Source organism: Pogoniulus pusillus, chromosome 24, assembly GCF_015220805.1.
Source record: "Pogoniulus pusillus isolate bPogPus1 chromosome 24, bPogPus1.pri, whole genome shotgun sequence".
NCBI lineage: Eukaryota > Metazoa > Chordata > Aves > Piciformes > Lybiidae > Pogoniulus > Pogoniulus pusillus.
The window spans coordinates 3407960-3421506 of NC_087287.1; the positions used below are offsets into that span (position 1 = coordinate 3407960).

Consider the following 13547-nt stretch of genomic DNA (forward strand, 5'->3'; position numbering starts at 1 on the left):
GGTGAGGAAGGGTCAGCCTCTCCTCTTTGGTACCAAGGAACAGGAGCAGAGGAAATGGTTGCAAGGTGCCCCAGGGGAGGCTCAGGCTGGATCTCAGGAAATATTTCTGCACTGGAAGGGTTCTCAGATATTGGAATGGTTGGCCTGGACCAGTGCTGGAGTCACCATCCCTGGAGGTGTTCCAGCATTGTGGTGCTTAGGGACATGGTTTGGTGCTTAGTGCCATGGTCTAGTTGGTGGGTTAGGGCTGGTTGATAGGTTGGACTGGATGAACTTGGAGGTCTTTTCCAACCTGGATGACTCTATAATTATGTAAGAAGTCGCAGAAAAATCAACCATTTTGAATACTGCTCTAAATATTGTTGTCTGAAGATGTTAATTTTAGACTAAAGCGGGACCTTGACCGCCTGTACAGATGGGCAGAGGCCAATGGGATGGGGTTCAATAGCTCAAAGTGCAGGGTGCTGCACTTTGGCCACAACAACCCCATGCAGAGATACAGGCTGGGGTCGGAGTGGCTGGAGAGCAGCCAGACAGAGAGGGATCTGGGGGTACTGATTGATACCCGCCTGAACATGAGCCAGCAGTGTGCCCAGGTGGCCAAGAGAGCCAGTGGCATCCTGGCCTGCATCAGGAATGGTGTGGTCAGCAGGAGCAGGGAGGTCATTCTGCCCCTGTACTCTGCACTGGTCAGACCACACCTCGAGTACTGCGTTCAGTTCTGGGCCCCCCAGTTTAGGAAGGACATTGAGATGCTTGAGCGTGTCCAGAGAAGGGCGACGAGGCTGGTGAGAGGCCTCGAGCACAAGCCCTACGAGGAGAGGCTTAGGGAGCTGGGGTTGTTTAGCCTGGAGAAGAGGAGGCTCAGGGGTGACCTTATTGCTGTCTACAACTACCTGAAGGGTGGTTGTGGCCAGGAGGAGGTTGCTCTCTTCTCTCAGGTGGCCAGCTCCAGAACAAGAGGACACAGCCTCAGGCTGCGCCAGGGGAAATTTCGGCTCGAGGTGAGGAGAAAGTTCTTCACTGAGAGAGTCATTGGGCACTGGAATGGGCTGCCTGGGGAGGTGGTGGAGTCGTCGTCCCTGGGGCAGTTCAAGGCAAGGTTGGATGTGGCACTTGGTGCCATGGTCTAGCCTTGGGCACTGTGGTAAAGGGTTGGACTTGATGATCTGTGAGGTCTCTTCCAACCTTGGTGATACTGTGATACTGTGATAATGTTCTCTAAAATTTTCTTGCAAATTGGGAATTTGGAGACTGTCTTTAGCAAGAGCATTAGAATGTTTGAGAAGAGACATCTCACTCTGAACTTATAGGCCATTTAATATCACCTTGCTTGTTTGCACTTTAAGCTGTTTAAGCCCATACTCACCAGAGTCTTTCTAAAACAAAATGATTCAAACCACTCCCCAAAATCCTGAGATCATTTTAATAGCAATTGTAAAATCACTTTAATAGCAATTCAAACTCCTGTGTCTGTTTCCTGGCCTGCATTAGTCTGGTTCTGACTCCTTTGCATTTGCTTTGAATTATATTCTCTGTTTCAATCTATGAAGGTCATCTAATTTAACCTTCCCTTCCGAAGCTTTACCATTGCTGTCACCAAATTGGGTCAGACAAAGCTTGCTCAAGGCAAATTTTGAAAGCCTTCAAGGATGGATATTTCACTACTTTGTGGGTCAGCTGCTCTGATGGGCAACTTCTCCTGTTGTAAAAACGTAGTGTCCGATCTGAACCGCACTTGCCACCATGCGCGGCTGTTGTCCCTAAGCAGACCCTTTAGCACTATGTTTGCTGGTGCTTTAGTGACAGTTTGGTGCTGTCACCTTTGGAAAGAGACTTTCAAGTAGTTGTAGGCTGATGGAATTCCTTAGTTTATTCTTCAGATTAATTTTCTCTTTTTTTTTTTTTCCAGTTCCACACAGTTTATACATTGTGGACTACTGGCCACGTTGGGAAGCTCTTTTGTGGACCTCCTCCAATTTTCCAGTACCTTTCTTTCACTTCATGCTGAGGCTGGGGAGGTTTAGATTAGACAGTAGGAAAAAGTTTTTCATGCAGAGAGTGGTCAGCAACTGGAATGAGTTGCCCAGGGAGGTGGTGGAGTCCCCAACGCTGGATGTGTTTATGGGTGGTTTGGATGTGGTGCTGAGGGATATAGTTTAAGGTGAATCTCATAGGATAGTGCTATGGGTTGGACTTGGTGATCCTGAGCGACTTTGCCAAGCTGGATATTTCTGTGATTCTTGAGCTAAGAGGAAGCAAAGCAAGAAAGCCAGACACAAAAGTGCAGGTGCAGCTATGGCCATGCCAAGTAAAAAAAAAAGATTAATAACCCTTTGAGCTGCTGGCTCCATTTCTCCTAAGGATTGCCTTATTTGTGATGCAAGTGCACAGCTGGCTGCCATTCAAGATGGTGTTTCCCATAACCTTCAGGTCTTTCCTACCAGAGCTGCTGCTCAGTCTGAATTGATGAGAAGGGCCACAAAGATGCTTAGAGGGCTGCAGCAGCTCTGCTTTGAGGACAGGCTACAAGAGTTGAGGCTCTGCAGCTTGGAGAAGAGAAGGCTTTGAGAAGACCTTATAGTTGCTTTCCAATATCTGAAGGAGGCCTACAGGAAGGCTGTGGAGGGACTATTGACAAGGTCTTGTAATGACAGGATCAAGAGGAAAGGGTTTGAACTGGCAGAGGGGAGATTCAAACCAGATGTTAGGAAAGGGTTCTTTGCAATGAGGGTGGTGAGACACTGGCACAGCTTGCCCAGAGAGGTTGTGGCTGCTCCCACCTCAGAGGTGTTCCAGGCCAGGTTGGATGAGACCTTGAGTGACCTGTTCTCGTGGGAGGTGTCCCTGCTTATGGCAGGAGGTTGGAACTGGATGAGCTTTGTGGTCCCTTCCAACCTAAACCATTCTATGATTCTATGTACGGAGTTTTTTCAGGTGCAGAGCCTTGCACTCACTGAACCCCATTGAATTTAGTGTTCTTCCTGGGCAGTAATTAAGAGCTGGCTATTTTATTTTGTTTATGTGATGCCTATATATTTCTAGAGAAATAATTGGCATATGCCACTTACCATAGGCTAATTAGGTTTTAATGTAAGGTTCCTTTTTTTGTGACCACCTGAAAAGCTCTGTGGAAGTACAAAACTGAATTTAAAAGTTATCTCTCATAGCCTGGTTTAGTAGACAACTTCCTGGTAGGAAACAAATCTGGAGATTCAGTTCACCTGTTTTTAATCAGGCAAAACTTGTACAGATCTCAAATATCTCATGGTCTTCCAAATCCCTCCATTTAAGGAAGATGCTGAGATGCTTGAACATGTCCGGGGAAGGGCAAGGAGGCTGATGGAGGGGTCTGGAGCACAGCCTTATGAGGACAGGCTGAGGGAGCTGGGGTTGTTTAGCTTGGAGAATAGGAGGCTCATTGGGGACCTTATTGCTCTCTACAACTACTTGAAAGGAGGTTGTGGCCTGGTGGGGGTTGGTCTCTTCTCCCAGGCACCCAGTGAGAAACAAGAAGCCAGTCTTAGTCTGCACCAGGGAAAGTTTAGGCTGGATGTTAGGAAGAAGCTCTTTAGAGAGAGTGATTGGCATTGGAATGGGCTGCCCAGGGAGGTGATGGAGTCGTGTGAGGGATTTAACTTAAATGACCTTTGTAGTTTCATTTTTTTCCTTCTCTTTACATACTGTTGCCCCAGCTGTTGTAATCTGTTGCTTCATGTGCATGTGCTATTTACTGCTAAAAATAGAGCTTTATTAAGAAGCAGGTAGAAAAACAACTAATATATGTCCTCAATTTCATTCTTACGCTGGGATGTTGAGCACTACCTTAGCCTGGCTTTCTCTCCCTGTTCTGTGCACTAAGAGGGTCTGAAAAATATGTTCTGTAGCTCTCTGTGGAGGACTTCAGACTAGAAATTAGATGGATGGCAGCTGACAACCTCTTTCCGAGAGTGTGTGAAGATAACTTCTTTAGGCTATAATTATACTTATCAGCACCTTTCCTTCCCCTCTGCATTTTGTAGATTACTATCACAAGAGAACATATAATAGTCCTCTTTTCTTTTCCTCTGGTAAGAACTGGAGCATGATGTATGCTGCTCTTCTACTTCACCTGCAAGTCAAAGGGGCCAGCTAAGGTCTCTGAGAGAAAGAGTACTGGCCTAGAACCTGACAAAGATTTAGAACAGTCTCAAGTTGTGCCGGGGGAGGCATAGGCTGGATGTTAGGAGGAAGTTCTTCCCTGTGAGTGTGTGGTCCTGCTCTGGTAGGGGAATTGGACACGATGATCTCTTTGGGTCCCTTCCAGCCCCTAATATCCTGTGATTCTGTGAGAGAGTGATTTGCCATTGGAATAGGCTGCCCAGAGAAGTGGTGGAGTTGCTGTCCCTGGAGGTGCTCAAGAAAAGATGGGATGAGGCATTTAGTGCCATGGTTTAGTTGATTGGATAGGTTGGGCTGGATGAGCTTGGAGGTCTCTTCCAACCTGGTTGATTCTATAAACATTACAGTGAAAGAACTATGCTTGCTGTTTGAAGACTACATGTGATTATTAATTGCTAAGCTTATAGATTGCTTTATACTTGATTTTGCCCTGGTGACTCTCAGCTCCTGAGTATAGAGTTGATTTTAATCCTTACCCATTTTAGCATCTATGTTAAAGCTTGCAAGTAAGCAACAGGGAGTTGATTCTGACTCTTCTTTTGGCTTGCTCCTGGTTTTCCAGCATTTGTTGATCAACAAGAGCCAGCCTGGCTGGTCTCCATTTGCCTTATTCTGCCATGGAATATTTTATAGTGCTGTCTCTCAGCAGTTTTCCCAAGATTGCAGGAGCACAGGGGAATGCCTGATCTATTACCTTCAGTGTGCAGAAAGCCACTGGAGACTGACAAATGAGTAGGATAATGCCTTCACAGCACCACAGCTTCTGCATCTTTTCCTCAACTAACTGACAACAAACCTTCTGCAAATGTTCCACACACAAACAAAATCTGGTCAGCTCTCCTGAGGAGGTAAGGTGATTTCTTTCCTCCCCCTCTTATGGTAACAGTTGGATGCATCAGCTGCATGTTATGTAAGTGATGTCTGGTGTACTCTAGAAAAAAAAGTGCTAGAGAACAGCTCCCTGCTTAGGATGAAGGTTTTGTTTTACCTGTCTAGCTGTGGTTGTGTTGCTTTATATATGGCTGGTTAGTCTGTTTCTCCTAACAGAAAAAAAAAACCCATTCTTGTGCCCAAACCAAGTGTGCATCCATTGTGGTGGGTTAACTAATCCCATATCGACAAAGAAGTGTGATTTAGTAGCACAGACTGGCCTGTAGTAGGAATCTAGAAGGTGGAAATCATGGGGTTTGTTTGAAGCAGATGGTGTACTACAAATCCCAGTCATCTAGAGGAAAGTTCCAGCTTTGCTTTACTGCCAAAGGGAACCTCCAGTACATCTAGCACACGGATGGAGGCACAGACTTGAAGGAGTGATGCACACACTGCTGCTAGCTGCATGGGTTGCAATAGGGGATTTAATTGACTTCTGTTGAGTAAATAATGTGTGCATCCCTAAATGGGGAAGAGGAAATAGATATTGCTGGACCCAGGCTGGAATACTGGAGTGACTAAGTATAGGAAGATTGGAAAAAGAGACTGTTGTGACAGAAAAGTTAAAAGCAAAGCATACTGAAAGGAGTGAAATCTACAGGATCGCAGATCATGGGACCAGAGGTTGGATGGGACTCAAAGAGATCGTTGAGTCCAATCCCCCTGGCAGAGCAGGACCATACAATCTGGCTCAGGTTACACAGGAACACATCCAGGCAGTTTGGAGGGCATGGCATGTGAGGAGTGGCTGAAGCAGCTCAGGTTATTTGGTCTGGAGAAGAGAAGGCTGAAGGGAGATCTCGTTGCTCTCTACAACTCCCTGAAAGGAGGCTGGTGTTGGTTTCTGCCAAGTAAACAGTGACAGGATGAGAGGAAATGGGTTTAAGCTGTGCCATGGAAGGTTTACACTGGATGTTAGGGAAAAATTCTTTACTGAAAGAGAGGCACTGGAAGGTGGTGGAGTTGCCATCCATGGATGGCCCCTCAATTCGAGAGAGACGTTGAGGTACTGGAATGTGTCCAGAGAAGCGCACCAAGGCTGCTGAGGGACCTGGAGCACAGCCCTGTGAGGAGATGCTGAGGGAGCTGGGGGTGTGCAGGTGGGAAAAGAAGAGGCTGAGAGGTGATCTCATTGCTGTCTACAGCTACCTGAAGGGAAGTTGTAACCAGGTGGGGTTGGGCTCTTCTGCCAGGCAACCAGCAACAGAACAAGGGGACACAGTTTGAAGCTGTGCCAGGGCAGGTCTAGGCTGGATGTTAGGAGGAAGTTCTTCACAGAGAAGGTGATTTGCATTGGAATGGGCTGCCCAGGGAGGTGGTGGAGTGGCCGTGCCTGGAGGTGTTGAAGCCAAGCCTGGATGGGGCACTTAGTGCCATGGTCTGGTTGGTTGGGCAGGGCTGGGTGCTAGGCTGCCCTGGATGATCTTGGAGCTCTCTTCCAACCCGGCTGATTCTGTGATTCTATGCGTCCAGGAAGGTGTGGATGTGGCACTTGAGGATAGAGTTTAGTGGTCTTGGCAGTTGCGTTACGGTTCCACTAAACCATCTTAAGGGTTTTATCCAACCTTAATGACTCTGTGATGCTATGAATCCCCCTTCACCACGGGTGGGGGAAGCAGCCGGCTTCGAGCCTGCCCCCCGGCATGCCGAACGCCGCGGTACCGCCTCTCCGCGGCCGGCTGCTGCCGGTGCCATTCCTCGGTTCTCCGCTGCGCGGCGGCCCGCAGGGGGCCGCTCCGCCCCGCCCGTTGCCAGAGCGACCGCGGCGCTGGGGGCTGCGGGCCGGGGCGGGCCGAGCAGCGCCGGGGCGGGCCAGGCCGCGCCGCTGGGTTCCCGCCCCGCGGCCGCTGCAGCCGGCGGGCTGGCGGCTGGCGCGCTGCCGTCCGCCAAGATGGTTCACCACTCGGGCTCCATTCAGTCCTTTCGGCAGCAGAAAGGTCAGTAGAAACCCCTCTGCCCCTTCGGCAGCCATCGGGGCGGCCCCGGCGCCGCCGCCCGCTCTGCAGGTGCTCGGGCCGGGAGAGGACGCGGGCGGGGTGCGGGTCCCCGCTGCGGTGTCCGTGCAAGTACCGCCCCAGGGGTGCCAGCTGCACCGTGTGTGCCTGCCTACACACATGCCTGCGTGTGCCCGCATGTGAGCTGGCGGCTGGGTGGATGCTCTCGGCTCTTTCACCGCTTCTCAAGTAATGAGGCTGCGGCGCACGGGGAGGACACTCCGCGGGGCCAGGTCTGCGGCCAGCCCCCCGCGGAGCCAGGGGGATCCGGCTCGGGGTGCTTCCCCGGTCCCGGGCGGCCTCCATCAGTCGCTGCCGCGGCAGTAAAGTTTGTCTTCCTGAGAAAGAAACGGTGCTGCTTTGTTGTTTCCAGTTGTGGCACAGGTGATTTCAGTGATGTCCACACGCTGGACTGGTCGCTCACTCTCTGGAGTGTGCTGCAGCTGTTTGTGCTTTTGATTCTGATCTTCATAGCGTGCTGTGCTCCCGCTGTAAATCATGAGAAGCAGTAACAGCTGTAACTGTTTCAGGGGCTCTGGCGTTACAGGTGCACTTGAGTGCAGCCCTTGGATCAGGTTGCTTGTTTTGTTTCAGGCTTTTAATTGCTAAACAAAAGCTTTATGCTGGTCAACAAATAAAAAGGTAAATTTCCAGTTGTGGTTACCACCCCTATAAGATTTTTCTTGTATTTGTAATAGGAAAACGTAACATTCCCCCCCCCCCCCCCCCCCCCCCCCCCCCTTGATTCTGGAACTGATCTTTTTACTATATTTCACTTTTTATTTGGTGGTTGCATGTTGTGGGGTTTTTTTGTGGTTGGTTGATTTTTTGTCTTTAATTTTACTTGGTCTTGCAAAATAAAACTGAGATTTCGTTATGGGCATCCCTCCCTGCTCTTCTTATTGTTGTAGTTGTTAACAAACTCTTTATTTTCCTGTGGAGTACAGGATGCCATAAATTATGCTTTAATAGAATATGCTTCATACATAAAGCATGGATACATTTATTGGATTTTGCCTCGTTCCAGTTCTTCTCTTTAAATGGTTAGTGCAAAATAAATAATTCAGGGCACTTATTCCATTCTGGTAATTCCATAATAAATTTAGCTCCTTGCTGTGGAGGTTTTGCATTTGATGCCTGTCTTGTGTGCAGTAACGAGTGGTGCTGGTTCAGACTGTAAAATGTGTAGTTTAGTCAGGTTCAAAGTTAGTTGATTAGTGTTAAAAAGAAATCTCACTTTTTTCAGCAATCACAGATGTGCTTATGAAAGCATTAGGTGACTTGAAGCCATAGTTTAGGTTTTCAATAAGGAAATATTTCTTACATGAACAGCAGTCAAGGTCCTGCAGGAACCATTCAGCTGTTCTGCAGTTATCTTTGAATAAAGAGCCAAAACCTGAATTCTTTATGTTCAAGTGCAGGGATGAAATTTTGTTTGAAACAAAGCCACACTGTATGATTTATGAGTTGTGTGTTTGTGGCAGTCATAAAACTTCACAATAACCTAGTGGCTTTTGTCAGTTACTTGTTAAGTCGGTTGTTGTTCTCCTTATTCCTGAAGAAGTTTTGTTTAAGGTCTCTCCTCAGTCGTGAGGCTTTGGAAAAGAGGATGCTCTTCTGGAGCTGTGGAGCCTGTATAGCATTGATCTGTATGTGCATCTCCCGTGCTGTGTGATGTGTGCTAAATCCACCTGAATGAGTTCTTAACCTACAGCTTTTGGGGATGAGGGAGGACAGCATGAAATCTTGGGCAAAAGGCTACAGAGAAACTAAGCAAACATTAATGATAGCCAAGAACTCATCATCTAACCAGGAGGTGTTTAAAAGAAGCTGGGAATCTGGCCCACTGGAGTTCAGAGGCACTGATGTCTCAGCAGCAGTGTCTAAATTATGGTGTTATTCTCCTACATTAAGATTTCAATTACCGATCTTTTGAGCTTGATGTAGCTGAGATTTTGACTAACTGCAGTGTTTGTTTTCTAGCTGCTCACAAAACAGTGCCCTAAATTCCCTGGTTTTTCACAGAAGCTATGGTAATCCTCATGAAATGGCCAACTGCCCATCACAGCTGTGCCTTGTATGCTTCACTTGCATTAAGACCAAGCTTCCTTTCTTTGGGGGGATTGAGAGGGCATTATTTTTGTGTGGCTTCTCAATCATGTAGGAAAGACAACAAAGATAACAGTTCCTGAAAACAAATGGAAATGAATCCAACTTATTCAGAAACAGAGTTTCTGCCTATTGCAGGTAACCTGGAATTCAAGCTCCCTGCTTTTAAGAGAGGTAACTCTTAAGATGGGAGAAGGAATGGGCTAGAAATAATTTTGTTTTCTTACCTGTTACTGAGTGCTTTCCTCTAGCTGAGAAAACAGGTAGTGGTTTTGGTACCATTGCCTTTAGACAGCATGATAGAGTAGGACCAAGTTCTGCAGTCTCTTGGTTGTCCAGGAGTCTTCAACAAGGAGAAGAAAAAGAGGAAAAAAGGCATTTTTATCCCATGAATTTGTCTGTGCCTAGAGTTTGGGGAGGGTTTTTTAATTTCTTTCTTCCCTCTTGACAGAGTGAGGGGGTGTTCACCCTTGGAGACTGCCCTTATAATGTTCTACCATGCTTTTGTCTTGCTCTTTGTTCATGTTGTGTATGCAGAGTGAAATCCTCAGCGTTCAAAAGCTGCAGTAGAGCTCAGTGTAGTGTTATAAAAAGACACTGAGAGTTCTGAAAAACCTAACTGCATTCTCTTTACCCCCACAGTTTCTGTTTTTCCAAAGGTATGCTTAACAAAAAGAGCATTGGCCTAGAGGTAGACTAATCTGTGTCTCTGCACAGTAGTGTGGTCGGTCTGTTGAGCCATCTGTGTAGTATTTTGTGACTATTTTTAACCTTTGCTGTGGCAGAAACTGCTTTTGCTGGAATTACTTTCCTCTGTCATGTTCTCAAAAGCAAAAATGATAAGTATATACCTTCATACTTTTTAGTCTGACAAAAGGTGGTGCAACATCTGGCTTCTGAAGGTTTATGTCAGAGCAAAAATGGATAACTTCTGCTTATTTTATTGGTTTATTCCAAATGTCCTTTAGAAAAAAAAACCCAACAGATATTAATATACAATTTTGCTTAAAAGTGCTAAGAAATAAATGCTTATTGAGGAAGGAGAAATGAGAATGAGATAATATAGATAAGAGCAAAGATTATCTCCATAGATACTTTGTAGCTGAGGAATTCCAGACAAAGACAAGCTCATTAGGATTTAGTCTTTGATCTCAGTCACCACTGAGTGACTCTTAAGTCACTTTTAAGTGCAGGGCAGAGAAGTATGCAGTAACCTTATGGGAGGCTTTGTGCTTTCTGCAGTGAGTATGGGATTGGTGCAAAGCAATTCCTTGTTTTATTAGGGAGGTCTGTTGAAAGACTGTGTCCTTCAGACGGCCCAGCAACCTAATGAGCAGGAGGCTTATCTTTTAACAGGTGCTTGATGGGGAGTGGATTTGAATGTTTTGCACCTGACAAAAGGTAAAACCTGTGCTTAGAGTGCAGGTGAAGGCAATTACAATGATTAAAGTTTTAAATCTTCAAGATTTGTAGTCCTGATGCAGAGAGTACAATTTTCTGCATACACTGCTGGGTGCTTTTATTGACTATTGTTCATTTTAATATCCCTATCAAGCTTTTTAATGAAGGAGTTCAAGGCTAGGAAACAAAAAATACGTTTGTGCTTTAAAACTAAGCTTCTCTGTGCATGGCATGTGAGTTTTAGGCATACAGACTGCAGATGAAAATCCAGTGGGTAACTCGAGGTAATGGGATGGGAAGGAGTTCAGTAACTTCAGGAATCATTGTGTCTTTGGTGAGTGATGCTGTAGCTTCTGAAATGGTTTATCTTGCAATTGTGTGACTTCTGAATCAATCAGTCTCCATAAACAACACATTCCTAGATCCTTGCTTCTGATCAGTGCCAAATGTTTTGTCTGTGTGTTACTCATCTGGTGTTGTAGTGTGACTTAAGTGGATGATTGGGTTGAGAGTCTCTAAAATGCTGGTGTTGTGCTTTCATAGATTCACAGAATGGTTTAGGTTGAAAGGCACCTTGAAGATCATCCAGTTCCAACTAGACCATCCACTAGCCTGGGTTGCTCAATCATAGAATCAACCAGGTTGGAAGAGACCTCCAAGCTCATCCAATCCAACCTAGCACCCAGCCCTATCCAATCAACTAGACCACAGCACTAAGTGCCTCATCCAGTCTTTTCTTGAACCAGGCCTCCTGCACCTCTCGGTATCCATCCAGGAGGCATCCATGACTTTGCTGGGAAATCTGTTCCTGTGTCTCGCTATCCTCACTGTAAAGAGTTTCTTCCTAATCTCCAATCTGAATCTCTCCTCCTCAAATTTCAACCAATTCCCCTTGTCCTGTCACTAGAAGCCCTTGTGAAAAGTCCCTTCCCATCTTTGTAGGCTCCCTTTAGATACTAGAAGGCTTCTCTGAGGTCTCCCCAGATCATATTTTCTCCAGGCTTAACAGCCCCAATTCTCTCAGCCCATCCCCACAGGGAAGATGCTCTAGCCTTCAGATCATCTTCATGGCCCCACTCTGGACTTGTTCCAGCAGGTCTCTGTCCCTCTTATGCTGGGGGCACATGAACTGGATGCAGTACTCCAGGTGGGCACTTATTTCATTACTCTGGTCTCCTTAAACAGCTCTGAGCTACTGAGAGGGCCACTGCAGTCATAGAGCAGAGCTTTTTAGTTGCTGTTGGTTTACTCTGTTAAGATCTTAATGACCTGCATTCTTTATAAAACAACTTGTGAATTTAATTTGCATTTAAATTGTGAACTTAAATGGGATCACATATTTTTATATTGCTCTAGAGTTTTCAGTATTCAGAAACTTGGGTTTGTAATTAAGATTTTCATGGAGAATTCTCTAAGGGTGCTAAAATGAATGGAAGATGCAATTCTGTCACACAAAAATTCATGAGAAGTTGTCACTCTTGGCTTTTGTTCTTCAGAGCAGAAAGGCCATGTTTCCATCTCAATTGGAGCAAGGGAATTTTAAGGGCTCAACACTTTTCATTTGCATTCCAAGGAGAGCTAACAAGTACCACAAATTTCAGAGCTGTCCTCATCTTGACTCAGAAATCAGCTATTAATGCAGCTATTAATACACTCCCATAAAATGAAACCCTGTTTGGATGGTGCCATTGGTGAAGCCCTTTCAGGGCACTGAAGAGCAAGGCTCAATTTTTAATGAGGGTTACCTGGTTATGTTTGCTCTGCTTTTTGTTGCCTGGTACAGCTGCAGAACTTCAGATGCACTTCAGCTTTTTTCAGTCAAACACTTTAGAAGGTCCCTTAATATGTTGGGGTTTTTTATTCCAGATTATGGTGCTGTGGGTTGTAAATTGAATAAAATACAGAGCTTTGTTGAAAGTAATCATTAAATGTGACATACCAAACCTTACATTATGCAGGTGCATGAGTGCTGTAGAAAAATGTACATCTTTTTCTTCACTGAATGAGTATTTTAAATGAGAAAAACTAAGGAAATCAGGAAGTTTGGATTTATCACATAACTCTGCTAGATGGCTACAGACAGTGATGCTGTGCTGAGATGTCTGGGCATTGGCTTCCCACATTCTGATTTATGTATAGCTTGATATAGTATTATCTCTGGGGGGAAAAAAAAACCCTTGTACTTGTTCCAAAGCTTTTCAAAACTTCCTTAGTAAGGACCTGTTAAAATAGTCAAGCGCCACCAACGCTGATTTTCTGTAGAGCTCTCATTTTAGCTGAAGGAGCTGGAGTTGTTTAGCCTGCAAAAGAGAAGGCTCAGGGGTGACTTCATTGCTGTCTACAACTACCTGAAGGGAGGCTGTAGCCGGGTAGGGTTTGGTCTCTTCTGCCAGGCAACCAGCAAGAGAACAAGGGGACACAGTCTCAAGCTGTGCCAGGGGAGGTCTAGGCTGGGTGTTAGGAGGAAGTTGTTGGCAGAGAGAGTGATTTGCATTGGAATGTGCTGCCCAGGGAGGTGGTGGAGTGGCCGTCCCTGGAGGTGTTCAAGCCAAGCCTGGGTGGGGCATTTAGTGCCATGGTCTGGTTGATTGTCTAGGGCTGGGTGCTAGGTTGGACTGGATGAGCTTGGAGGTCTCTCCCAACCTGCTTGATTCTATGATTCATTCTGTTGCCTTCTTTCATATGAACTGTTTATTTGGATGGCATTAAGAACAAGATAAACCAAAACAACAAACCTGCTACTCTGTTAGAAATGACAAAAAAGCATCTCTGGCAGAGAAAATCAGGAGATATATTTTAATTAGTTTTCCCTTTTCTTGGAATTCAGCTTTCTTCTCACTACAATTGTTTGTAAATGAGGAAAGAATCCTCTACAGCTTTACTTTCATGAACAATATTGGTTCAGTGAGTGTCTACTTGAATGTATATGAAACTGGATTTCTGCTCTGTTGT

At 45.8% G+C, this 13547-nt stretch overlaps 1 protein-coding gene across 5 annotated transcripts in view; it reads left to right on the forward strand.

The window, feature by feature from the left end:
* ANO3 (anoctamin 3) overlaps positions 1-13547 on the forward strand; it is a 187589-nt gene that overhangs the window by 64112 nt on the left and 109930 nt on the right. Inside the window, exon 1 of one of the 5 annotated variants that reach the window (XM_064163083.1) lies at positions 6945-7028. The exons of 3 other annotated variants lie outside the window; for them this stretch is intronic. In XM_064163083.1, coding sequence (XP_064019153.1) covers positions 6983-7028 — 46 coding nt within the window. In that variant the 5' untranslated portion in view covers positions 6945-6982. Of the gene's footprint in view, positions 1-6944; positions 7029-9245; positions 9333-13547 lie in introns of those variants that run through there. One more of the 5 variants, XM_064163081.1, reaches the window with a different exon arrangement.